Here is a 27,066-nt window from a genome sequence, read left to right on the forward strand (position 1 = left end):
TCACAACTTTCCTCTTTAAGAGTGTGGCTGATATTTTTAGTGGTTTTTCATTAGTAAGTTTATGTGTTCTCTAGGAGAAGAGATGTTGTTGGATTGGGTGAGAAGTGCTTCATTTTTGGGGGGCACTGCATTGATGTGGGAGGTGTGGATCTTAACATGCACTAGAGTTGCTGTGGGTTTTATAATTCATTCTGTTGAGGAAGAAATGCCATTTTGCTTTTTTTTCCATTAAGTGATCTGATTGGTGATGGTGATATTTAGACTTTGGATTTGTTGTCTGATATCTTGGTGATGGTAATGTTTAGACTTTGGATTCATTGTCTGATATCATGGTGATGGTGATGTTTAGACTTTGGATTCGTTGTCTGATATCTGTTGATGGCTGAGTATTTTGTCTGAGCTGCTTTTTTGTTTTGTTTTACGAGGTCTGCAATATCTGGAAGGTTTGGGTTTTATTTCTTTCTATTTCTTTGTATGTCCTTTTTGCTGGATTGGTAAATTATATTGATGTAGTGTGAGATAGTGTGATATCTATCTATCTGCCTCTATTTCTGACTCCTCTTCTATCCTGGAACTCACTTAAAGGGGTAGCTACAGCTATAGAGAGATAGTGTGATGGTGGGAAACCACTGGAAATCCTCCCCTCTTGTTTTTTTTCTAATTTTCCAAAAGAAGGAACAGAGAAGGGGGCCAGGTGAGGATATTCCCTCAGAGGCCCAGTCCTCTGTTCTTAACGCTACCTTGCTAATGCGGGAAATGACGAATAGTTTGAAAGAAAGAACATACAGAAAATCATTAACATTATGATATAGATTACTTAAACATGTTATAAAGTAGAAGAGAATTTCCCTAACTATAGACAGGGGCTTCCCACATATTCCATTGTACCAATACTGTACTCTGTTACTAAAGATACTTTAGTTTGATATATAGCTTGTATGGTTGATAGTAGAGCATTTACAGACTGAACACATGAATTTATTCAAGTACTTTATAACTGTGTATTGTTTTCCAAGGTTGGAAGTGAAGATGGCTGGCTATGGAGCGCCAGTAGGTGAGAGATGTCGGTTTTGTGGCCTAGATCTCCCCCCTGATGCTGTGACCGTCATGACGCACATCAATACCCACTGGAGGCAGTTCAACTTAGAATCCTTATCACTGAGCCCGTGTGCTTTTGAGCCTCAATTGGATATTCGAGTTGGTACCACTCCTCTCAACCCTGAAGATTTAGAAGTCTCGTCTCATATGGAACAAGGTTTTCAGTACTCGTACTCTCCTCAGACAGAACCTTCTAATTTGACTGTAAATGGTGCAAGATGCTCTCCTTTGAACTTAACAGGGCGTCCAAAATCATCATCTCCATTATCTTCACCTTTACCACATCCACCTCCTGTTCCTCCTCCACCTCCGCCTGCTCCTCCCAATCATCAGACATCCATGGGAGGCCCATTAGGTATCCCTCCTTCACACTCTCATCATCATTCATTTTCCATAGGAATGCTGGGTACTCCCCAAGGAACTCTTCAGGTCCCACCAGTTCATGTCACCCAGAATTTGGATATGGATGCTCACCTTGAATCTCATGATGAACAGAATGGTGTTCTGAAACGAAAAAGACGACTTGAGCGCTGCGCAGAAATGAGATGCCATGTGTGTGGACGGACATATTTTACCAAAGCTTCTTTTGATGAGCACCTGGACAGCCATATCAAAGACAACAATGCTTACATAATGAATGATCAGTTAGATGCAGGACATACTGTGCCAAATGTCATGTCATGTACCATGCCAGATAAACACTATAAATGTGCAGTGTGTGACAGAGAGTTTACTTTTAAAGAGGAACTTCTTGAACATGCAGAAAGTCATGAAGCAGCTAAACCTTACAAGTGTGATATATGTGGTGCTGGCCTTTCTCACATCAGTGCACTAAGGCGACACAAACTTGCACACAATGGATACAAACCTCACAGATGCGAAATCTGCAATCGAAGCTTCTTCCAGAAATGTGACCTCCAGCGACACTACACAACCCATGGCAAGTCAAAGCAATATGAATGTGGTGTTTGTAAAAAGAAATACTCTTCCCTACATTTTCTTGAAAATCATAAATGCAAAGCTCCAGAAGAACCAAAACCCTTCAAGTGTAATATATGTGGTGAAGGTTGTGCAAACAATATGGCTTGGAGTTACCACATGTGGAAACATACCAAAAACCCAATATTTGTTCCTTTCCAAGAAAAGTTTGATATGCAGACAGGGCAAACAGAAAATAGTTAATGGGCTTTACAAGTTTCTGGTATTTTTTCCCCTCAAGATTATTATCTCAAGTAAGATATGTTTAGTAAGTTACCAGTCATACAAGCAAAGCTTTTATGCCATTTCCCACAGCACTGGATATCTCACATGGAATTTTTGAATATTTATAATTTTCTTGATGTTTCTGTAGCTCAATTAGGATGTCTCTCTCCAGTGTATGTCATACCATTGTCCTGTCTGTAACATCTTGCACCACTCCCATATTTTATTATTCTTACTCATAATGAAACAAAACTTCATCCTCTTTCATTTGTCTCTTTTTTCTGAAGCTCATGAACGTTCTTACTTTTACAGTATCCATTAAACACGATGCAAATTTACTAATGCCACCAACTTCATCATATTTGCTCATTTGCCTTAACATTACCTTCATTAAAATGATCATATTTGCTCATTTGCCTTGATATTACTTTCATTAAAATGAGCTTCATCACTGTACAGCACATTATGTCAGTGTGATTTATTAAAATTTAGTTAATATGTAGATTTGTTTGCATCTCAGTATAGTTTTGATTCTGAATTGTAATAATTTTTGTTTTGCATTTCGGTGAGATAGCAATATATCTGATCTCAGCTCTTATGTGCTAAGTATTACAATTTAAAGGGATGTATATCTGTTTTATAATCATTATGTTTTAATTCTTTAATGGCAGCCAACATTATATGATTTTTTTCTTGGAGTGTCAGCTATCATTGTATGATGTTTTAACTTTTCTTGACTCAATTTGAATATCCAGTTGACTTAATATACCATTATTACCATGTACTGTAGAGGTCTTTTCCATTGCCAGGTAGAGAAAAAAATTCTGCTGTCAGTACCGTCAATAGTAAACCCACTTTCTAACGGACTAATTTGGGGGAAGGGTGGTCTTTTCAAAGCAAAATATCACTACATCCAGAATTTTTGCAAGGCAGTTTAATAAATGAAATATTACCAAGTGGATCACAGCCCTGAATCACCTCTCTGTTAGATATGGGGCTTGAATGAGGAACAAGCTACTATCCTCATGCTGATGCTGAGCCATTAGCTTCTCTGCAATGCTGAGGTTCTTCAGTGATCTTTTAGCATATGCAACATTGATGGCAAAAATAGCTTCCATGATTTCATACAGAGACAGGCCTTTGTTCCACAAAAAAACATAGTAGTTGCATGAGAACACAGGTACTGAGTTTGTTCATGTTTTGACCAAGCAGTTGTCTTGAAATTTCTACATAAATTATATTTGTAAATGTAAAGGCAGAAAAGATAGTATTGCATCAATGCAGTATTGTAATTCAATGTAAAACTCTGTGTATGTATGCAGAGAGAACTTTGTATGTTAGTAGGATAAAGAAAAAAATGCACTTAGGTGATGCACAACAAGCTCTCACATATTGTCATGATGCCTATGTACTCTAGGCCAAGGTTGGGAACTAACAAATTTGTTACATCCTAGACTGAGTCTTCTAGATCCTTTGCTTACCGGATGAAATTTGCGATGTATCAGACTTTTATGAAAATGTCCATTAGATCCCAAACTAGTTTGTTGGGGTTCAACAGGTCCATAAAAAGTCAAATTCTGATCCATTGAAGTCCGTTAGAATGGATGTTTACTGTACAGGAACCGTTGTAGGTGCACATCCTTCAACCTCTTAGGCCATGAATACAGTGACCTTGTGGAAAATATGACAAATGTGATGAAGAGAAACATTTACCATCATATGTACCATTTGTTGAGAAAAGTGAAGAACAGCAAGCGAGATTTGAAGAAATATGTGAGAGTAATTAGGAGGGAGGCCAGCACAGGACCCATCCACCTATATTCCCACCACCCTTATTGTCAGCTTTTGTCAAGTCACATGGAAGAGATTCTGTAATAAGTGCACCAGTAGGTGATGGAGGACATTGGTATCAGGTGATAGTAAATAACTAGAATATTTTCAAGTGTATTTTGACTGTAAAGTTTCATTTATAAAGTTGTGCATAGTGTATAATTTTGTGTGTGATGTATGATATTTCTACATATATCTTGTTATTCTTATTCATCAGCATTGCTGTGCTTGTGTAAAAAATTAGAATCTTGTCTTGAGATGGGGAATGAGGGCTTCATGCGTGCCAGCTGTACCCCCTCCTCCCATACATTTTTAGCATCTGTGTTGTTCTCTTTTTATTTATATTATTATTTGCCTCCATCAGTGTGCTTGTATAAGAGTAGTGTGAAGCCAGGTTCAATATTTAAGTATTCATTACATACCCCTGGGACCCCTTTAACCCCTCAACTCCTCTAAACAGATGTTTCTGAGAGCCTGGCAACTCTTCTAAATGGATATTCATGCATTGAATTTGTTGCCTCTATTCCAAAGCCACCTGCTAAGGATGGATGGTTGCTGAGGTGGCTGTGTGGCAATGGTTTCTCCACACAGTCTTTCATCTCCAGCCATGCTGAAAGCACTTTTCATGAGTTTTCTAGAAAGGAGATTGAGTAGATTTTAGTCAGAGCAGAGGATCAGGCAGTTATGATCTGTCTTCAGATCATTGGAAGAGTGATTTTATGGACATTGGCTCTTCCAGTATAGAACTTGACCAAGATGAGGCAAGAGAAGGTGTTTCTAGCTGAAATGGAGTTAGTATTGGCACCACCTGCCTGATATTGACAAATTTGCATCTGAATGAAGTGGCTGGTAATTTTACAAGATATCATAATTTTGATGCTACAGAGATTATCAATGACTCACATTGATTATAACAAGAAAAATAGATTATCAATGTCATATTGATTATAACAAGAAAAATAGAAAATGAAAATTCAATAATGATTAATAAATAGAATACAAAACATGTGCTTTGGCAGCTCCATACAGTGTACTGTGCTGAAATATCTTCAATTTACATGTTATTATAGTGAAAGTAGCAGACAAAATGTAATTTACATATTATTATAGTGAAAGTAGTGGACGAAATGTACTTCTGAATTTTTTCTTCATTGTCATATGTATACCTTTGAAGTTTTAAGGTAAAAAATGTTCAAACTTGAAAAACTGAGATTCACAGGGTTGGAAAGGAAACTTTTGTAAGGAGTTAAGGGGTTAATAGGGCTCCTGTAGCTTTGAAGTTGCATTCCCAGCTGGAATAGTGATATGAGGGACTCCTTTCAGTGAAAAGTTCCTCGGGGAGATTGTGTTTCTTTTCAGCCTGCAACGATAATAGAGCTTAACTGAAGGTGACTTTTCATTCATGTTATAACCACTTACAGATGGAGTCCAGTAACTACCAAGTTCAAGAAAAAAAAAAAAGAAATGAAACCTACATGTCCTTCCTCTTATCTCATTCTGTCAAGACATGTCAGCCACATCTTCTACTGCCTGTTTAGTAGTCCACCAGGCCAATACAGAGTTAGTTGAATTAGTTTTGTGTATTTTCTTTTAGTTTTTGCTTGCCACTGTATCATTTCGAAAAGGAAAAAGGAATAAAGTTTTTCTTTTAGCATACGTGATCATGGGATTTCTGAGCATATCTCAACACTTAAGCCATCCTTTGTTTTCATTGCATATATGCAACAGTCAGTATTTGATTCTCCATGTTAATATCAGCAATATACATTTTATTGATATCTTTTATGAAGAATTCATGTGTTCCAATCAAAATGATGCCTCTCTTACCTGGTCTCCCACCCTCACTGATGCAAATATAGCAAAGATGGAAACCACACAAAATAGTGCAGTTTGAACAATCACAGGCTGGCACTGTCAAACACTCAGCATGTACACAATGAAACAAAGATCCTCTCAGTATAATCCCATCACAGGATGCTTCCACCCAAGCCATTCCATAGCAAACCACCATCCCCCAAGTATAAATGAAAAGCTCAACCTTGCCTCACTCTTCAGCAGCCTCTACTCACAGATACCTTCGACAGATATTATGTTAGCAAAATGTGCACACATTGAAGTAACCCAACATGCTTTCAACAGCTATCTCCCATCTCAGACTTAAACTCTAACCTGCCAGACATATACCCATTGGAAGACACACTTCTTAGACAAACACGTCACACTCTCCCATCTATTCTCTAGACATCATCCATCCTTACAATGTTACAAATACCTTGTCAGCATATCGAAAGACCATTCATGCTCACAGTGCAGCTACTACAAATGACACTGAACACTTACTACACAGTTGCCTTGCTCCCTCTCCACATAGATGCACACACAACATCGCTAACCTGTATGACATTTGAACCTGACTAGTGGATGGGACTGGCTCCCTGAGTGCTGCAGAAAAATCTTTAAAGATAGAAGGGACTCTAGTTGGTAAGGATATTCAGAGTATGTATGGTTCATGGTGAAGTACCTGAGGATTGGCAGAATGCATACATAGTGCCATTGTACAAAGGCAAAGGGAATAAAGGTGAGTGCTCAAATTACAGAGGTATAAGTTTGTTGAGTATTCCTGGGAAATTATATGGGACGGTATTAATTGAGAGGGTAAAGGCGTATACAGAGCATGAGACTGGGGAAGAGCAGTGTGGTTTCAGAAGTGGTAGAGGATGTGTGGATCAGGTGTTTGCTTTGAAGAATGTATGTGAAAAATACTTAGAAAAACAGATGGATTTGTATGTAGCATTTATGGATCTGGAGAAGGTATATGATAGAGTTGATAGAGATGCTCTGTGGAAGGTATTAAGAGTATATGGTGTGGGAGGTAAGTTGCTAGAAGCAGTGAAAAGTTTTTAGTGAGGATGTAGGGCATGTGTATGAGTAGGAAGAGAGGAAAGTGATTGCTTCCCAGTGAATGTTGGTTTGCAGCAGGAGTGCATGATGTCTCCATGGTTGTTTGATTTGTTTATTGATGGGGTTGTTAGGGAGGTGAATGCAAGAGGTTTGGAGAGAGGGGCAAGTATGCAGTCTTTTGTGGATGAGATGGCTTAGAAAGTGAGTCAGTTGTTGTTTGCTGATGATACAGTGCTGGTGGCTGATTCGGGTGAGAAACTGCAGAAGCTGATGACTTAGTTTGCTAATATGTGTGAAAGAAGAAAGTTGAGAGTAAATGTGAATACGAGAAAGGTTATTAGGCTCAGTAGGGTGGAGGGACAAGTCAATTGGGAGGTAAGTTTGAATGGAGAAAAACTGGACGAAGTAAAGTGTTTTAGATATCTGAGAGTGGATTTAGCAGCGGATGGAACCATGGAAGCGGAAGTGAGTAACAGGGTGGGGAAGGGGGCGAAGGTTCTGGAAACGTTGAAGAATGTGTGGAAGGCAAGAACGTTATCTCGGAAAGCAAAAATGGGTATGTTTGAAGGAATAGTGGTTCCAACAATGTTATATGGTTGCGAGGCATGGGCTGTAGATAGGGTTGTGCGGAGGAGGGTGGATGTGTTGGAAATGAGATGTTTGACGGCAATATGTGGTGTGCAGTGGTTTGATCGAGTAAGTAATGAAAGGGTAAGAGAGATGTGTGGTTGAGAGAGCAGAAGATGTATTGAAATGGTTTGGTCACATGGAGAGAATGAGTGAGGAAAGATTGACATAGAAAATATATGTGTCAGAGGTAGAGGGAACGAGGAGAAGTGGGAGACCAAATTGGAGGTGGAAGGATGAAGTGGTAAAGGTTTTGAGCGATTAGGGCATGAACATACAGGTGTGCAAGGAATAGAGTGAATTGGAATGACCTGGTATACTGGGGTCGACGTGCTATCAGTGGATTGTACCAGGGCATGTGCCTAGGGTAAAGCATGGAAAATTTTGTGGGGCCTGGATGTGGAGAGGGAGCTGTGGTTTCGGTACATTTCACATGACAGCTAGAGACAGAGTGAACTAATGTGGCCTTTTTTGTCTTTTCCTAGCACTACTTTGTGGGTGTGTGTATGTGTTTGTGTGTGTGTGTGTGTGTGTGTGCTATTTCATGTGTGACGGGGGGTGGTAACGGGAATGGATGAAGGCAAGAAGTATGAATATGTACATGTGTATATATGTATATGTCTGTGTATGTATATGTATGTATACGTTGAAATGTAAAAGTATTAATATGTGCATGAATGGGCGTTTATGTATATACATGTGTATGTTGGTGGGTTGGGCCATTCTTTTGTCTGTTTCCTTGCGCTACTTCACAAACGCAGGAGATGGCAATTAAGTATGATAAAAAAAAGTATAACAAACACATATGTACATATACATATATATGCACACATACATACATATACATATTCATACTTGCTCACCTTCATCCATTTTCAGTGCCACTCTGCCCCACAGGAAACAGCATCACCATTCCATACATCAGCGGGGTAGCACCAGGCAACAGACAAAAGAAAGGCCAAATCCGCTCTCTTTCATTCTTTCGCTTTCCATGGTCTACTCCATACTTTTCACATGCCCTGTTTCTATCCATTGATGGCACATTGACCCCAGTATAACACATCATTCCATTTCAGTCTATTCCATGCACACCTTTCACCCCACCCTGCATGTTCAGGCACCGAAAGGTATGAGATCTTTTGGGCTGAAAGAGAGACACCTAAACAGGGTGGTGAAGCAGTTTATCTAAGCAGCATACTTGATACTTGAGGGAAGAAGCTACTAAAATTGTCATGAAAAAATGTGAATCAGTAGCATACATGCATCAGATGCCATTAATATCATGACATACAGGCCTCCCAGAAGCATAATGGAATAATTTAATGAAGTCTTAACAAAAATAGAAGAGTTGATGGAAATTCAGACAAACCTGAACCAACAGTGGTATGGTCAGTTGACTTTAATTTTGTAGAGTGGGAGAGGAGTGGTGTAGATTATGGATATAAACAATATAAAGTGCACAAAAGGGAAAAGTTATTGAAGTTTTGAAAAGATGTGAGACCTTTAGTCTGATACAAGTTATAAACATGCCAACAAGAAACTCAAACACTATGTATCTGCTCTTCCTAAATGTCATGGAGCTCATCTCATGGTATCTCTGCTTCAGACCTCTTTTTGAAGCTCACTATCTTTCACTACCTTCCCAGCCATGTCATGTATTCTTTTCCCAAAGTATCTCCAAATTTTCACACTAATTACCACCAAGAAATGATCAAACATCCCACCTGCTGCCCTTCTCAGTACATTCATGTCCAACAACTTTGCATGCCTATCATTGAGTATATAATCCAATAATGTCCATTGATCGTGAACTTCACTCTCTCATACATTCTCTTTCATCTTGTGCTGTGTTAGTCATTATTCTTTTTTTTTAGGACCACAATTATTTTCCTTTTTTTTTCATACTACTCACCATTTGCCGCATTAGTAAGAACAGAGGACTGAGCCTTTGAGGGAATATCCTTGCTTGGCCCCCTTCTCTGTTCCTTCTTTTCGAAAATTAGAAATGAGAGGGGAGGATTTCCAGCCCCCCGCTCCCTTCCCTTGTAGTCGCCTTCTATGACATGCAGGGAATACGTGGGAAGTATTCTTTCTCCCCTATCCCCAGGGATGACAATTAAATCTGATGACATTTTAATTCCTGAAGTTCTGTTTTATATACTACTGTAGTTTTTTCATTTTGTGTTACTGTACATGTGATATGAAGTCCCAAGAAAATAGATTAAACATTAAGTTTTGGGAGTCCCCATGTGAAGACCTATGAAGGAAGTGATGAAATTCAAATGAGTAGTAATTTTTATAGGCTTTGTTTAAATCCCCAGTCATTATTTTGAAATTTATATGGCTGGTAAGTGTTTCCTTGACCATTTTAGTTGTTTTGATCAGAATATACCATTATGGAATCAATTCAGAATACTTAAGTGTATTAGTAAATGATATATATAAACAGCAATAAATATCATTTCATTAATTTGCATTACAAGGCATCCCCATAACATTTCCCCCAAACCTTACTACCCCATATTTAAACAAAAAAAAAATAAAAAAATGTAACACAATGTGGTTTCAGAAATGGTAGAGGATGTGTGTATCAGGTGTTTGCTTTGAAGAATGTGTGAGAAATACATGAGAAAAAGGATTTGTATTATAAGGTTGGTAGAGATGCTCTGTGGATGGTGCAACAAGTATATGGAGTGGGACAAAAGCTATTACAAGCAGTGAGGTTTTAAGCAAGACAATAAGGCATGTGTGCAGTTAGGTAGAAAGGAGAGGTTCAAGGTGAAGGTAGGTTTTCAACAGGGATGTGTGATGTCACAGTGGCTGTGTAATCTGTGTATGCTGAGGGAGGTGAATATAAGGTCCTAGAGAGCGGAGCAGGAATGCAGTTTGATGAAGGTAGATGGGCAAGGGAGGAGAGTTGAATGTTGTTCGTTGCTGTTATGACACTGATGGTAGAATCAAGTGAGAAATTGCAGAAGCTGGTGTTTGGTTTTAGGAGACTTTGAAAGCAGACCATTGAAAGTGTGGATAAAAGCAAGGTTATTAGGTTCAATTTTGAAAAGACAGATTATTTGAAATGAATTTGAATGGAGAGGACTTGGAGGAAGTGTGGTGTTTTAGATACCTTGGAGTGGATATGACAGCATATGGAGTCATAGGAGCTGAATTAAGCCATAGGGGGGGGGGGGGGGGGCAAAGGTCTTGGGCACACTGAGGAATTTGTGGGAAAAAAGGTCTTTCTCCTGAAAGGGAAAGATTGGTGTGTCTGATGATATAGTAGTCCCATCAGTGCTGTATCAGTGTGAGGCATGGATCTTAGAATTATGTGTAAAGGATTGGGTGATTTATGTTGGAAATGAAATGTTTAAGGACAGAATGTGGTGTGAGGCAAATTGATTCAATAAGAAACGATGAAGTGAGGGAATAGCGTGGTAGTTTTTTTTTATTTATAATTACCCCAGGACTAGTTTCCAAGAAAAAGGCATCATCAAAGGTCTCTTTCCCCATGCTTTTATAACCTAAGGCTGTGCTACTGCCAGTAGCAAAGAATTATGAAGTTTTTTGTGGAGACTGTATTCCCAGTGATACAGCCTTACCATAGGTGACTTTTCAGGCACAGTGAAGCTTACTTAAGCAGGTGAACACCAAGTGTATTAGTAAGAGGAGTATGTATGAGAGAGCTAAAGAGGGTGTGCTGAAATGTTTTGGACACAGAGAGGATGAGTAAGGAAAGGATGACTAAGAAGGTGAATATGCCAGAGGTGGAAGGAACAAGGAAAAGTAGAAAACCAAAGAGGAGGCGGAAGAATGGCATGAAAGATACTTTGAAGGCTATGGGCCTGAACATGCTGGAGGATGCAAGGCTTGCAAGGGATAGATCAATAGGCTGAACTGTGGTGTGGGAAGTGGTTTGTGGAAACCATGGAAAGGGGTTATGGGCCTGTTTGTGGATTAGTGGCTCTAGCTTACTACATGTGACAGCTAGAAAGTGGATGTTAGCAAATGATGCCATTTATTTGTGTTTTCCTGGTGCTGTCTTGCTACCATAGAAAATGACAAACATGTATTGAAAATGAATTGTAAGTACATACTGAAGTATGTGAAGTTGCCTTACCCACCATCCCACCACTACTTTCTCATGGTAACCTTTGCATTCACTTCAGCACCATTTGATGGCTATGTGAGGTATGGTAGTTCATATTTCCATAAATCCTTTTAATTTATACATATTTCTGAAAAACAGAAAATTGAAGACATATTTTTGTCCACCGGTGAGTGGCTTTTTCATTTCACAGACTTTAAGGGTTAAAGACAAGATACACTTTTGTTGCTCGTTTTCTGCCATAGCTTAGATATATAGAGGAAAAACATGGAATTGCATAAGCTTCCCATAATATTTATGCTTGCTGATGTGTTTTGCCATTTTGATATCTTCATGTCCAGTAATTCTCATCTTTACAGCATATGACAAGTATAAAACTTTTTATTTTTCGCAAGATAACCATCATTAGCTGTCATATGACCCCAAAGAATTTTGCCAGTGCTTGCATTATCAGTTAAAAGCTCTTTAATGTTTGGTAAGGTTCTAGTTTGGAGGCATCACAGAAATATCTATTGGTAATGGGGTACAGATTCTTTTACTTGTATTACATCTAGAATTTGGTAAATATAGGTTTTTAGGGAAAATTCGGTGTGGTTTCTATGGTTTTGTTTGATTTCAAAAGATGTTTCCCTTACTTTTATGATAAACCCCTTTGTTCCAGATCAGCATTGCCCTCGATCAGGTAAGTAAGGTTTTCATAATCCATGTAATTTCTAAGTGAATTTCATACTTTTATAGTACCCCATTACTTTCCAGTTCAGCATAGCCCTCCCCACTATCAGTTTAGACAAGATTTTCATAGGTTTTGCTGGTTTCTAATAGTGTTTTCCATACTTTAATTGTTTTCATTGATTGTTTATTTCTCTTTTATGGTACCTCACATGTTTCCCGAACAGCATAGCCTTACCCATTATCAGTTAGCTATATTAAGGATTTGATAGGTTCTGTTGATCTGAAAAGTATTCCCCTTACTTTTACTCTACCCCAAAATTTTTGAGATTAGCATAGCACTCTCCAATATCAGTTAAGTAAGATTTTCATGAGGAGCAAATATTTGGTTAGGACTGTAAACTCCCTTGTAATGATTCATATAATGACAGTTTTTGAAACAAAACTGTTGTTTCATGAGGTCTGTGGTAATCTAATAATTGTTGTTGACCTCATCCCAGCCCGCCTATGCATCTTCTTTATACCAAGTATTTCCTATCACCATTCTTCTCTTAGCACACAACTCTTTAAGCTCCTTCCCATTTTCATTTTTCACTAGGTACTTCATACCCTCCAATTATACCCATAAGTCACTCATGCATCATGCATTCAGGTCCTTAAAAACCAAGAATCTGTCTTTTGCATCAAAACTGTCAAAGGATTCGCTTAGCTCTTGCCAGAGAGCATTCATTTCTTCTTCACTTCTCTTACTAGCAGCTACATGTGCTCTTGGAAGAACACAATGCTTATTGTTTGCTTTCATTCCTTGGTACAACATACAACACTGCTCTTACCACTTTCCACTTTCGAGCCTCATTCACACAAAACTTATCTTTCAACTGTGTATCTTTCCAGTGTCTGTTTTGTACAGTGGGTTAACTATTAATTTTCTAACCTTCTGCTTAGAATAGCATTTGTCTTACCACTCTCTATCACTTAACCTTCACATTCATACGACTCTTATTTTACTACTGTTTAAGGTTTTTCACTCACCATTTCTTAGGTATTTTAATAACACCTCTTAATTTTTCTATCTTAGTCAACTACTGCTTCCTGTTACATTGACACAGTTGAATAGTAAAGCCTTCATACATGTTTAGTTTGTTTTCCTTTCCTGTATCCAACAAGCAAATGTCTACAGTTTGCACACCATTCTAGACCATTTTTGGATTGTACAATGTTTTAAGAGGATACTTCAGCCCCATTTACCACCTATCCAAAGATTAAAAATCTTCCACTGTTTACAGCAGATCTTTAAATCTATTTCCAGTTGAAATTTTTTTATGTAATTGCCATACTGGACCAATATTAATGATATTAAAAATGGTGAGAGTACAGATAGTAGTACTTTACTAATTCAAATGATAATATTGCTATGGTGAAAAACTTGAATAAAATTCAATATTCCATGAGGGTCATGACGTTTAGGCAGTGACGTTGATGAAGTGGCAATCTTTTGTGCAGTATCAAGTACCTTCTGACATAACTGCAGTACTGCAACACTATTTATGATAATATTGATAATTTGGTGAGAAAGTACCAATAGTAGTATTGTATCACTAATGATATGGTAAGAATAAAATCCATTATCTTATGAAGATCATGGCTTTTTAGGGCAAAGACTTGTTGATGAGGTGGCAGTCTACTGTGCATCAAGTACCTTCTGACTCCCATGCTACCCTCCATGATATTCCTATGCTATTTAGACAGCATACCTTGGAAAAGAGGAGTCAGGGGTCACCTGATCTCAAGCTTTGAGTTTTTAAAATAGATCAGTGATTTAGAAAATGAACAGTTCTTGTAGAGATGAATGATTAGAACAACCAGAGGAATAGAAAGTTAAACAAAAAACTTACTAAGAGATGCGAGGAAGCACTTTTATAGTAAGAGTGGTGCTTAAATGGGATAAAATGACTGACAACATTATTAATGCAGACCATTAGAAATTTAAAACTTGTATGATAATATTTTAAATTTCAGTGCATTATACATGACAGCTAGAGACTGAGTGTGAACGAATGTGGCCTTTGTTGTCTTTTCCTAGCGCTACGTTGCACACATGCGGGGGGAGGGGGTTGTTATTTCATGTGTGGCAGGGTGGCGACAGGAATAAATGAGGGCAGACTATGAATTATGTACATGTGTATATATGTATAAGTCTGTGTGTATATATATATATATATATATATATATATATATATATATATATATATATATATATATATATATATATATAATATGGGTAAAACTGAAAGTTGATGGAGAGAGATGGGTGATTATTGGTGCATATGCACCTGGGCATGACAAGAAAGATCATGAGAGGCAAGTGTTTTGGGAGCAGCTGAATGAGTGTGTTAGTGGTTTTGATGCATGAGACCGGGTTATAGTGATGGGTGATTTGAATGCAAAGGTGAGTAATGTGGCAGTTGACGGAATAATTGGTATACATGGGGTGTTCAGTGTTGTAAATGGAAATGGTGAAGAGCTTGTAGATTTATGTGCTGAAAAAGGACTGATGATTGGGAATACCTGGTTTAAAAAGCGAGAGATACATAAGTATACTTATGTAAGTAGGAGAGATGGCCAGAGAGCGTTATTGGATTACGTGTTAATTGACAGGCGCACGAAAGAGAGACTTTTGGATGTTAATGTGCTGAGAGGTGCAACTGGAGGGATGTCTGATCATTATCTTGTGGAGGCTAAGGTGAAGATTTGTATGGGTATTCAGAAAAAAAGAGAGAATGTTGGGTGAAGAGGGTGGTGAGAGTAAGTGAGCTTGGGAAGGAGACTTGTGTGAGGAAGTACCAGGAGAGACTGAGTACAGAATGGAAAAAGGTGAGAACAATGGAAGTAAGGGGAGTGGGGGAGGAATGGGATGTATTTAGGGAATCAGTGATGGATTGCGCAAAAGATGCTTGTGGCATGAGAAGAGTGGGAGGTGGGTTGATTAGAAAGGGTAGTGAGTGGTGGGATGAAGAAGTAAGAGTATTAGTGAAAGAGAAGAGAGAGGCATTTGGACGATTTTTGCAGGGAAAAAATGCAGTTGAGTGGGAGACGTATAAAAGAAAGAGACAGGAGGTCAAGAGAAAGGTGCAAGAGGTGAAAAAAAGGGCAAATGAGAGTTGGGGTGAGAGAGTATCATTAAATTTTAGGGAGAATAAAAAGATGTTCTGGAAGGAGGTAAATAAAGTGCGTAAGACAAGGGAGCAAATGGGAACTTCAGTGAAGGGCGCAAATGGGGAGGTGATAACAAGTAGTGGTGATGTGAGAAGGAGATGGAGTGAGTATTTTGAAGGTTTGTTGAATGTGTTTGATGATAGAGTGGCAGATATAGGGTGTTTTGGTCGAGGTGGTGTGCAAAGTGAGAGGGTTAGGGAAAATGATTTGGTAAACAGAGAAGAGGTAGTAAAAGCTTTGCGGAAGATGAAAGCCGGCAAGGCAGCAGGTTTGGATGGTATTGCAGTGGAATTTATTAAAAAAGGGGATGACTGTATTATTGACTGGTTGGTAAGGTTATTTAATGTATGTATGACTCACGGTGAGGTGCCTGAGGATTGGCGGAATGCGTGCATAGTGCCATTGTACAAAGGCAAAGGGGATAAGAGTGAGTGCTCAAATTACAGAGGTATAAGTTTGTTGAGTATTCCTGGTAAATTATATGGGAGGGTATTGATTGAGAGGGTGAAGGCATGTACAGAGCATCAGATTGGGGAAGAGCAGTGTGGTCTCAGAAGTGGTAGAGGATGTGTGGATCAGGTGTTTGCTTTGAAGAATGTATGTGAGAAATACTTAGAAAAGCAAATGGATTTGTATGTAGCATTTATGGATCTGGAGAAGGCATATGATAGAGTTGATAGAGATGCTCTGTGGAAGGTATTAAGAATATATGGTGTGGGAGGCAAGTTGTTAGAAGCAGTGAAAAGTTTTTATCGAGGATGTAAGGCATGTGTACGTGTAGGAAGAGAGGAAAGTGATTGGTTCTCAGTGAATGTAGGTTTGCGGCAGGGGTGTGTGATGTCTCCATGGTTGTTTAATTTGTTTATGGATGGGGTTGTTAGGGAGGTGAAATGCAAGAGTTCTGGAAAGAGGGGCAAGTATGAAGTCTGTTGGGGATGAGAGAGCTTGGGAAGTGAGTCAGTTGTTGTTCGCTGATGATACAGCGCTGGTGGCTGATTCATGTGAGAAACTGCAGAAGCTGGTGACTGAGTTTGGTAAAGTGTGTGAAAGAAGAAAGTTAAGAGTAAATGTGAATAAGAGCAAGGTTATTAGGTACAGTAGGGTTGAGGGTCAAGTCAATTGGGAGGTGAGTTTGAATGGAGAAAAACTGGAGGAAGTGAAGTGTTTTAGATATCTGGGAGTGGATCTGGCAGCGGATGGAACCATGGAAGCGGAAGTGGATCATAGGGTGGGGGAGGGGGCGAAAATTCTGGGAGCCTTGAAGAATGTGTGGAAGTCGAGAACATTATCTCGGAAAGCAAAAATGGGTATGTTTGAAGGAATAGTGGTTCCAACAATGTTGTATGGTTGCGAGGCGTGGGCTATGGATAGAGTTGTGCGCAGGAGGATGGATGTGCTGGAAATGAGATGTTTGAGGACAATGTGTAGTGTGAGGTGGTTTGATCGAGTAAGTAACGTAAGGGTAAGAGAGATGTGTGGAAATAAAAAGAGCGTGGTTGAGAGAGCAGAAGAGGGTGTTTTGAAGTGGTTTGGGCACATGGAGAGGATGAGTGAGGAAAGATTGACCAAGAGGATATATGTGTCGGAGGTGGAGGGAACAAGGAGAAGAGGGAGACCAAATTGGAGGTGGAAAGATGGAGTGAAAAAGATTTTGTGTGATCGGGGCCTGAACATGCAGGAGGGTGAAAGTCGTGCAAGGAATAGAGTGAATTGGAGCGATGTGGTATACCGGGGTTGACGTGCTGTCAGTGGATTGAAGCAAGGCATGTGAAGCGTCTGGGGTAAACCATGGAAAGCTGTGTAGGTATGTATATTTGCGTGTGTGGACGTATGTATATACATGTGTATGGGGGGGGGTTGGGCCATTTCTTTCGTCTGTTTCCTTGCGCTACCTCGCAAACGCGGGAGACAGCGACAAAGTATAATAAAAATAAAAAAAATAATATATATATATATATATATATATATATATTGTTCGCTGATGATACAGCGCTGGTGGCTGATTCATGTGAGAAACTGCAGAAGCTGGTGACTGAGTTTGGAAAAGTGTGTGGAAGAAGAAAGTTAAGAGTAAATGTGAATAAGAGCAAGGTTATTAGGTACAGTAGGGTTGAGGGTCAAGTCAATTGGGAGGTGAGTTTGAATGGAGAAAAACTGGAGGAAGTGAAGTGTTTTAGATATCTGGGAGTGGATCTGGCAGCGGATGGAACCATGGAAGCGGAAGTGGATCATAGGGTGGGGGAGGGGGCGAAAATCCTGGGGGCCTTGAAGAATGTGTGGAAGTCGAGAACATTATCTCGGAAAGCAAAAATGGGTATGTTTGAAGGAATAGTGGTTCCAACAATGTTGTATGGTTGCGAGGCGTGGGCTATGGATAGAGTTGTGCGCAGGAGGATGGATGTGCTGGAAATGAGATGTTTGAGGACAATGTGTGGTGTGAGGTGGTTTGATCGAGTGAGTAACGTAAGGGTAAGAGAGATGTGTGGAAATAAAAAGAGCGTGGTTGAGAGAGCAGAAGAGGGTGTTTTGAAGTGGTTTGGGCACATGGAGAGGATGAGTGAGGAAAGATTGACCAAGAGGATATATGTGTCGGAGGTGGAGGGAACAAGGAGAAGAGGGAGACCAAATTGGAGGTGGAAAGATGGAGTGAAAAAGATTTTGTGTGCTCGGGGCCTGAACATGCAGGAGGGTGAAAGGAGGGCAAAGAATAGAGTGAATTGGAGCGATGTGGTATACTGGGGTTGACGTGCTGTCAGTGGATTGAAGCAGGGCATGTGAAGCGTCTGGGGTAAACCATGGAAAGCTGTGTAGGTATGTATATTTGTGTGTGTGGACGTATGTAGATACATGTGTATGGGGGGGGTTGGGCCATTTCTTTCGTCTGTTTCCTTGCGCTGCCTCGCAAACGCGGGAGACAGCGACAAAGTATAATAATAATATAATAATAATATATATATATATATATATATATATATATATATATAGTTTTCATACATGGTGCTCTGACAAGAAAATAGTGAAATTGGAAAAGAATGTAGCTTAGACATTGAAGCTTATTCTTTCATTGAAATGTGAACAAAGGGAGCATTTTTCAAAGTGATAGAGATGGAAAGCAAAAAGGCATTTCATGAATGTACTGGAAAAGTTGAGGTCCAGATAAACTTTTGGTCTGTCAAGGCTTTATTATGGCAGATGACCAACTACCTACCCTCATGTATCCAAGATATGGTTGTACTTTGTGTAATGCAGACAATTGAGAAGCATCATAAGGCAATATTCCAGTTTCATGATAAGAGAAGTGGACCAGGCAGTATGATCCAGTGGTTAAATTGATGAAAACTACTATTGACGTTTGTGTGAATAAATTATACATTTCCCTTTTCCATAGCTAGAGGCTGAATCATTATGTGACATTCATTTTTCATAGCATTTCAAGCTAGAAGTTTCAGTTTTCTAAATTATTTCTTACATGGTTGTTTAATTTGTTTATGGATGGGGTTGTTAGGGAGGTGAATGCAAGAGTTTTGGAAAGAGGGGCAAGTATGAAGTCTGTTGGGGATGAGAGAGCTTTCGAAGTGAGTCAGTTGTTGTTCGCTGATGATACAGCGCTGGTGGATGATTCATGTGAGAAACTGCAGAAACTGGTGACTGAGTTTGGTAAAGTGTGTGAAAGAAGAAAGTTAAGAGTAAATGTGAATAAGAGCAAGGTTATTAGGTACAGTAGGGTTGAGGGTCAAGTCAATTGGGAGGTGAGTTTGAATGGAGAAAAACTGGAGGAAGTGAAGTGTTTTAGATATCTGGAAGTGGATCTGGCAGCGGATGGAACCATGGAAGCGGAAGTGGATCATAGGGTGGGGGAGGGGGCGAAAATTCTGGGAGCCTTGAAGAATGTATGGAAGTCGAGAACATTATCTCGGAAAGCAAAAATGGGTATGTTTGAAGGAATAGTGGTTCCAACAATGTTGTATGTTTGCGAGGCGTGGACTATGGATAGAGTTGTGCGCAGGAGGATGGATGTGCTGGAAATGAGATGTTTGAGGACAATGTGTGGTGTGAGGTGGTTTGATCGAGTAAGTAACGTAAGGGTAAGAGAGATGTGTGGAAATAAAAAGAGCGTGGTTGAGAGAGCAGAAGAGGGTGTATTGAAATGATTTGGTCACATGGAGAGAATGAGTGAGGAAAGATTGACCAAGAGGATATATGTGTCGGAGGTGGAGGGAACGAGGAGAAGTGGGAGACCAAACTGGAGGTGGAAAATGAAGTGAAAAAGATTTTGTGTGATCGGGGCCTGAACATGCAGGAGGGTGAAAGGAGGGCAAGGAATAGAGTGAATTGGATCGATGTGGTATACCGGGGTTGACGTGCTGTCAGTGGATTGAATCAGGGCATGTGAAGCGTCTGGGGTAAACCATGGAAAGCTGTGTAGGTATGTATATTTGCGTGTGTGGACGTATGTATATACATGTGTATGGGGGTGGGTTGGGCCATTTCTTTCGTCTGTTTCCTTGCGCTACCTCGCAAACACGGGAGACGGCGACAAAGCAAAAAAAAAAAAAAAAAAAAAAAAATATATATATATATATATATATATATATATATATATATATATATATATATATATATATATATATATTTTTTTTGCTTTGTCGCTGTATCCCGCGTTTGGGAGGTAGCGCAAGGAAAGACGAAAGAAATGGCCCAACCCACCCCCATACACATGTACATACATACGTCCACACACGCAAATATACATACCTACACAGCTTTCCATGGTTTACCCCAGACGCTTCACATGCCCTGATTCAATCCACTGACAGCACGTCAACCCCGGTATACCACATCGATCCAATTCACTCTATTCCTTGCCCTCCTTTCACCCTCCTGCATGTTCAGGCCCCGATCACACAAAATCTTTTTCACTTCATTTTCCACCTCCAGTTTGGTCTCCCACTTCTCCTCGTTCCCTCCACCTCCGACACATATATCCTCTTGGTCAATCTTTCCTCACTCATTCTCTCCATGTGCCCAAACCATTTCAAAACACCCTCTTCTGCTCTCTCAACCACGCTCTTTTTATTTCCACACATCTCTCTTACCCTTACGTTACTTACTCGATCAAACCACCTCACACCACACATTGTCCTTAAACATCTCATTTCCAGCACATCCACCCTCCTGCGCACAACTCTATCCATAGCCCACGCCTCGCAACCATACAACATTGTTGGAACCACTATTCCTTCAAACATACCCATTTTTGCTTTCCGAGATAATGTTCTCGACTTCAACACATTCTTCAAGTCTCCCAGGATTTTCACCCCCTCCCCCACCCTATGATCCACTTCCGCTTCCATGGTTCCATCCGCTGCCAGATCCACTCCCAGATATCTAAAACACTTTACTTCCTCCAGTTTTTCTCCATTCAAACTTACCTTCCAATTGACTTGACCCTCAACCCTACTGTACCTAATAACCTTGCTCTTATTCACATTTACTCTTAACTTTCTTCTTTCACACACTTTACCAAACTCAGTCACCAGCTTCTGCAGTTTCTCACATGAATCAGCCACCAGCACTGTATCATCAGCAAACAACAACTGACTCACTTCCCAAGCTCTCTCATCCACAACAGACTTCATACTTGCCCCTCTTTCCAAAACTCTTGCATTCACCTCCCTAACAACCCCATCCATAAACAAATTAAACAACCATGGAGACATCACACACCCCTGCCGCAAACCTACATTCACTGAGAACCAATCACTTTCCTCTCTTCCTACACGTACACATGCCTTACATCCTCGATAAAAACTTTTCACTGCTTCTAACAACTTGCCTCCCACACCATATATTCTTAATACCTTCCACAGAGCATCTCTATCAACTCTATCATATGCCTTCTCCAGATCCATAAATGCTACATACAAATCCATTTCCTTTTCTAAGTATTTCTCACATACATTCTTCAAAGCAAACACCTGATCCACACATCCTCTACCACTTCTGAAACCACACTGCTCTTCCCCAATCTGATGCTCTGTACATGCCTTCACCCTCACAATCAATACCCTCCCATATAATGTACCAGAAATACTCAACAAACTTTATATTTATTATTTATTTATTATACTTTGTCGCTGTCTCCCGCGTTTGCGAGGTAGCGCAAGGAAACAGACGAAAGAAATGGCCCAACCCCCCCCCCCCCCATACACATGTATATACATACGTCCACACACGCAAATATACATACCTACACAGTTTTCCATGGTTTACCCCAGACGCTTCACATGCCCTGCTTCAATCCACTGACAGCACGTCAACCCCGGTATACCACATCGCTCCAATTCACTCTATTCCTTGCCCTCCTTTCACCCTCCTGCATGTTCAGGCCCCGATCACACAAAATCTTTTTCACTCCATCTTTCCACCTCCAATTTGGTCTCCCTCTTCTCCTTGTTCCCTCCACCTCCGACACATATATCCTCTTGGTCAATCTTTCCTCACTCATCCTCTCCATGTGCCCAAACCACTTCAAAACACCCTCTTCTGCTCTCTCAACCACGCTCTTTCTATTTCCACAAACTTATACCTCTGAAATTTGAGCACTCACTCTTATCCCCTTTGCCTTTGTACAATGGCACTATGCACGCATTCCGCCAATCCTCAGGCACCTCACTATGAGTTATACATACATTAAATAACCTTACCAACCAGTCAATAATACAGTCACCCCCTTTTTTAATAAATTCCACTGCAATGCCATCCAAACCTGCTGCCTTGCCGGCTTTCATCTTCCGCAAAGCTTTTACTACCTCTTCTCTGTTTACCAAATCATTTTCCCTAACCCTCTCACTTTGCACACCACCTCGACCAAAATACTCACTCCATCTCTTTCTCACATCACCACTACTTGTTATTATCTCCCCATTTGCGCCCTTCACTGAAGTTCCCATTTGCTCCCTTGTCTTACGCACTTTATTTACCTCCTTCCAGAACATCTTTTTATTCTCCCTAAAATTTAATGATACTCTCTCACCCCAACTCTCATTTGCCCTCTTTTTCACCTCTTGCACCTTTCTCTTGACCTCCTGTCTCTTTCTTTTATACATCTCCCACTCAATTGCATTTTTTCCCTGCAAAAATTGTCCAAATGCCTCTCTCTTCTCTTTCACTAATAATCTTACTTCTTCATCCCATCACTCACTACCCTTTCTAATCAACCCACCTATATATATATATATATATATATATATATATATATATATATATATATATATATATATATATATATATACTTTGACGAATGTATGTGAGAAATACTTAGAAAAGCAAATGGATTTGTATGTAGCATTTATGGATCTGGAGAAGGCATATGATAGAGTTGATAGAGATGCTCTGTGGAAGGTATTAAGAATATATGGTGTGGGAGGCAAGTTGTTAGAAGCACTAAAAAGTTCTTAACGAGGATGTAAGGCATGTGTACGTGTACAAAGAGAGGAAAGTGATTGGTTCTCAGTGAATGTAGGTTTGCGGCAGGGGTGTGTGATGTCTCCATGGTTGTTTAAATTGTTTATGGATGGAGTTGTTAGGGAGGTAAATGCAAGAGTTTTGGAAAGAGGGGCAAGTATGCAGTCTGTTGTGGATGAGAGAGCTTGGGAAGTGAGTCAGTTGTTATTTGCTGATGATACAGCGCTGGTGGCTGATTCGTGTGAGAAACTGCAGAAGCTGGTGACTGAGTTTGGTAAAGAGTGTGAAAGAAGAAAGCTGAGAGTAAGGCTCCCAGAATTTTAGCCCCCTCCCCCACCCTATGGTTCACTTCTGCTTCCATGGTTCCATCCTCTGCCAAATACACTACCAGATATCTAAAACACTTCACTTCCTCCAGTTTTTCTCCATTCAAACTCACCTCCCAATTGACTTGACCCTCAACCCTACTGTACCTAATAACCTTGCTCTTATTCACATTTAATCTCAACTTTCTTCTTTCACACACTTTACCAAACTCAGCCACCAGCTTCTGCAGTTTCTCACATGAATCAGCCACCAGCGCAGTATCATCAGCGAACATCAACTGACTCACTTCCCAAACTCTCTCATCCACAACAGACTTCATACTTGCCCCTCTCTCCAAAAATCTTGCATTCACCTCCCTAACAACCCCATCCATAAACAAAATATACAACCATGGAGAGATCACACACCCCTGCCGCAAACCTACATTCACTGAGAACCAATCACTTTCCTCTCTTCCTAAACATACACATGCCTTACATCCTCGATAAAAACTTTTCACTGCTTCTAACAACTTGCCTCCCACACCATATATTCTTAATACCTTTCACAGAGCATCTCTATCAACTCTATCATATGCCTTCTCCAGATCCATAAATGCTACATACAAATCCATTTCCTTTTCTAAGTATTTCTCACATACATTCTTCAAAGCAAACACCTGATCCACACACCCTCTACCACTTCTGAAACCACACTGCTCTTCCCCAATCTGATGCTCTGTACATGCCTTCACCCTCTCGATCAATACCCTCCCATATCATTGCCCAGGAATACTCAACAAACTTATACCTCTGTAATTTGAGCACTCACCTTTGTCCCATTTGCCTTTGTACAATGGCACTATGGAAGCATTCTGCCAATCCTCAGGCACCTCACCATGAAATATACATACATTAAATAACCTTACCAACCAGTCAACAATATAGTCACCCCCTTTTTTAATAAGTTCCACTGCAATACCATCCAAACCCACTGCCTTGCCGGCTTTCATCTTCCGCAAAGCTTTTACTACCTCTTCTCTGTTTACCAAATCATTCTCCCTAACCCTCTCACTTTGCACACCACCTCGACCAAAACACCCTATATCTGCCACTCAATCATCAAACACAATCAACAAATCTTCAAAATACTCACTCCATCTCCTTCTCACATCACCACTACTTGTTATCACCTCCCCATTAGCCCCCTTCACTGAAGTTCCTATTTGTTCCCTTGTCTTACGCACTTTATTTACCTCCTTCCAAAACATCTTTTTTTTTCTCCCGAAAATTTAATGATACTCTCTCACCCCAACTCTCATTTGCCCTTTTTTTCACCTCTTGCACCTTTCTCTTGACCTTCTGCCTCTTTCTTTTATACATCTCCCACTCATTTGCATTATTTCCCTACCCTTTCTAATCTGCCCACCTCCCATGCTTCTCATGCCACAAGCATCTTTTGCGCAAGCGATCACTGCTTCCCTAAATACATCCCATTCCTCCCCCACTCCCCTTACCTCCTTTGTTCTCACCTTCTTCCCATCTGTACTCAGTCTCTCCTGGTACTTCCTCACACAAGTCTCCTCCCCAAGCTCACTTACTCTCACCACTCTCTTCACCCCAACATTCTCTCTTCTTTTCTGAAAACCTCTACAAATCTTCACCTTCGCCTCCACAAGATAATGATCAGACATTCCTCCAGTTCCACCTCTCAGCACATTAACATCCAAAAGTCTCTCTTTCGCACGCCTATTAATTAACACGCAATCCAATAACGCTCTCTGGCCATCTCTCCTACTTACATACGTATACTTATGTATATCTCTCTTTTTAAACCAGGTATTCTCAATCACTATTCCTTTTTCAGCACATAAATCTACAAGCTCTTCACTATTTCCATTTACAATATTGAACACCCCATGTATACCAATTATTCCCTCAACTGCCACATTCCTCACCTTTGCATTCAAATCACCCATCACTATAACCCGGTCTCGTGTATCAAAACTACTAACACACTCATTCAGCTGCTCCCAAAACACTTGCGTCTCATGATCTTTCTTCTCATGCCCAGGTGCATATGCACCAATAATCACCCATCTCTTTCCATCAACTTTCAGTTTTACGCATATAAATCTGGACTTGACTTTCTTACACTCACTCTATCACATACTCCCACCACTCCTGTTTCAGGAGTAGTGCTACTCCTTCCCTTTATCTTGTCCTCTCACTAACCCCTGACTTTACTCCCAAGACATTCCCAAACCACTCTTCCCCTTTACCCTTGAGCTTCCAGGTTCCTTTCGTCAAACATACTACCTATCTCTCCTTTTTTCTCATCTTGGTTACATCCACACACATTTAGGCACCCCAATCTGAGCCTTTGAGGAGGATGAGCACTCCTCGTGTGAATCCTTCTTCTGTTTCCCTTTTAGAAAGTTAAAATACAAGGAGAGCAGTGTGGTTTCAGAAGTGGTAGAGGATGTGTGGATCAGGTGTTTGCTTTGAAGAATGTATGTGAGAAATACTTAGAAAAGCAAATGGATTTGTATGTAGCATTTATGGATCTGGAGAAGGCATATGATAGAGTTGATAGAGATGCTCTGTGGAAGGTATTAAGAATATATGGTGTGGGAGGCAAGTTGTTAGAAGCAGTGAAAAGTTTTTATCGAGGATGTAAGGCATGTGTACGTGTAGGAAGAGAGGAAAGTGATTGGTTCTCAGTGAATGTAGGTTTGCGGCAGGGGTGTGTGATGTCTCCATTGTTGTTTAATTTGTTTATGGATGGGGATGTTAGGGAGGTGAATGCAAGAGTTTTGGAAAAAGGGGCAAGTATGAAGTCTGTTGGGGATGAGAGAGCTTGGGAAGTGAGTCAGTTGTTGTTCGCTGATGATACAGCGCTGGTGGCTGATTCATGTGAGAAACTGCAGAAGCTGGTGACTGAGTTTGGTAAAGTGTGTGAAAGAAGAAAGTTAAGAGTAAATGTGAATAAGAGCAAGGTTATTAGGTACAGTAGGGTTGAGGGTCAAGTCAATTGGGAGGTGAGTTTGAATGGAGAAAAACTGGAGGAAGTGAAGTGTTTTAGATATCTGGGAGTGGATCTGTCAGCGGATGGAACCATGGAAGCGGAAGTGGATCATAGGGTGGGGGAGGGGGCAAAAATTCTGGGAGCCTTGAGGAATGTGCGGAAGTCGAGAACATTATCTCGAAAAGCAAAAATGGGTATGTTTGAAGGAATAGTGGTTCCAACAATGTTGTATGGTTGCGAGGCGTGGGCTATGGATAGAGTTGTGCGCAGGAGGATGGATGTGCTGGAAATGAGATGTTTGAGGACAATGTGTGGTGTGAGGTGGTTTGATCGAGTAAGTAACGTAAGGGTAAGAGAGATGTGTGGAAATAAAAAGAGCGTGGTTGAGAGAGCAGAAGAGGGTGTTTTGAAATGGTTCGGGCACATGGAGAGAATGAGTGAGGAAAGATTGACCAAGAGAATATATGTGTCGGAGGTGGAGGGAACGAGGAGAAGAGGGAGACCAAATTGGAGGTGGAAAGATGGAGTGAAAAAGATTTTGTGTGATCGGGGCCTGAACATGCAGGAGGGTGAAAGGAGGGCAAGGAATAGAGTGAATTGGAGCGATGTGGTATACCGGG

The 27,066-nt window shown here is 40.3% G+C and overlaps 1 protein-coding gene across 3 annotated transcripts in view; it reads left to right on the forward strand.

The window, feature by feature from the left end:
• The window catches only part of LOC139755000 (uncharacterized), a 71,467-nt gene extending 61,352 nt beyond the window's left edge, over nt 1–10,115 (forward strand). For all 3 annotated transcript variants that reach the window (XM_071672906.1, XM_071672905.1, XM_071672907.1), the window contains one exon: nt 1,017–10,115. In XM_071672906.1, coding sequence (XP_071529007.1) covers nt 1,030–2,280 — 1,251 coding nt within the window. In that variant the 5' untranslated portion in view covers nt 1,017–1,029 and the 3' untranslated portion in view covers nt 2,281–10,115. The remainder of the gene's footprint in view (nt 1–1,016) is intronic.
• Nucleotides 10,116–27,066: the final 16,951 nt, after the last annotated feature.

Source organism: Panulirus ornatus, chromosome 18, assembly GCF_036320965.1.
Source record: "Panulirus ornatus isolate Po-2019 chromosome 18, ASM3632096v1, whole genome shotgun sequence".
Classification (NCBI taxonomy): Eukaryota; Metazoa; Arthropoda; class Malacostraca; order Decapoda; family Palinuridae; genus Panulirus; species Panulirus ornatus.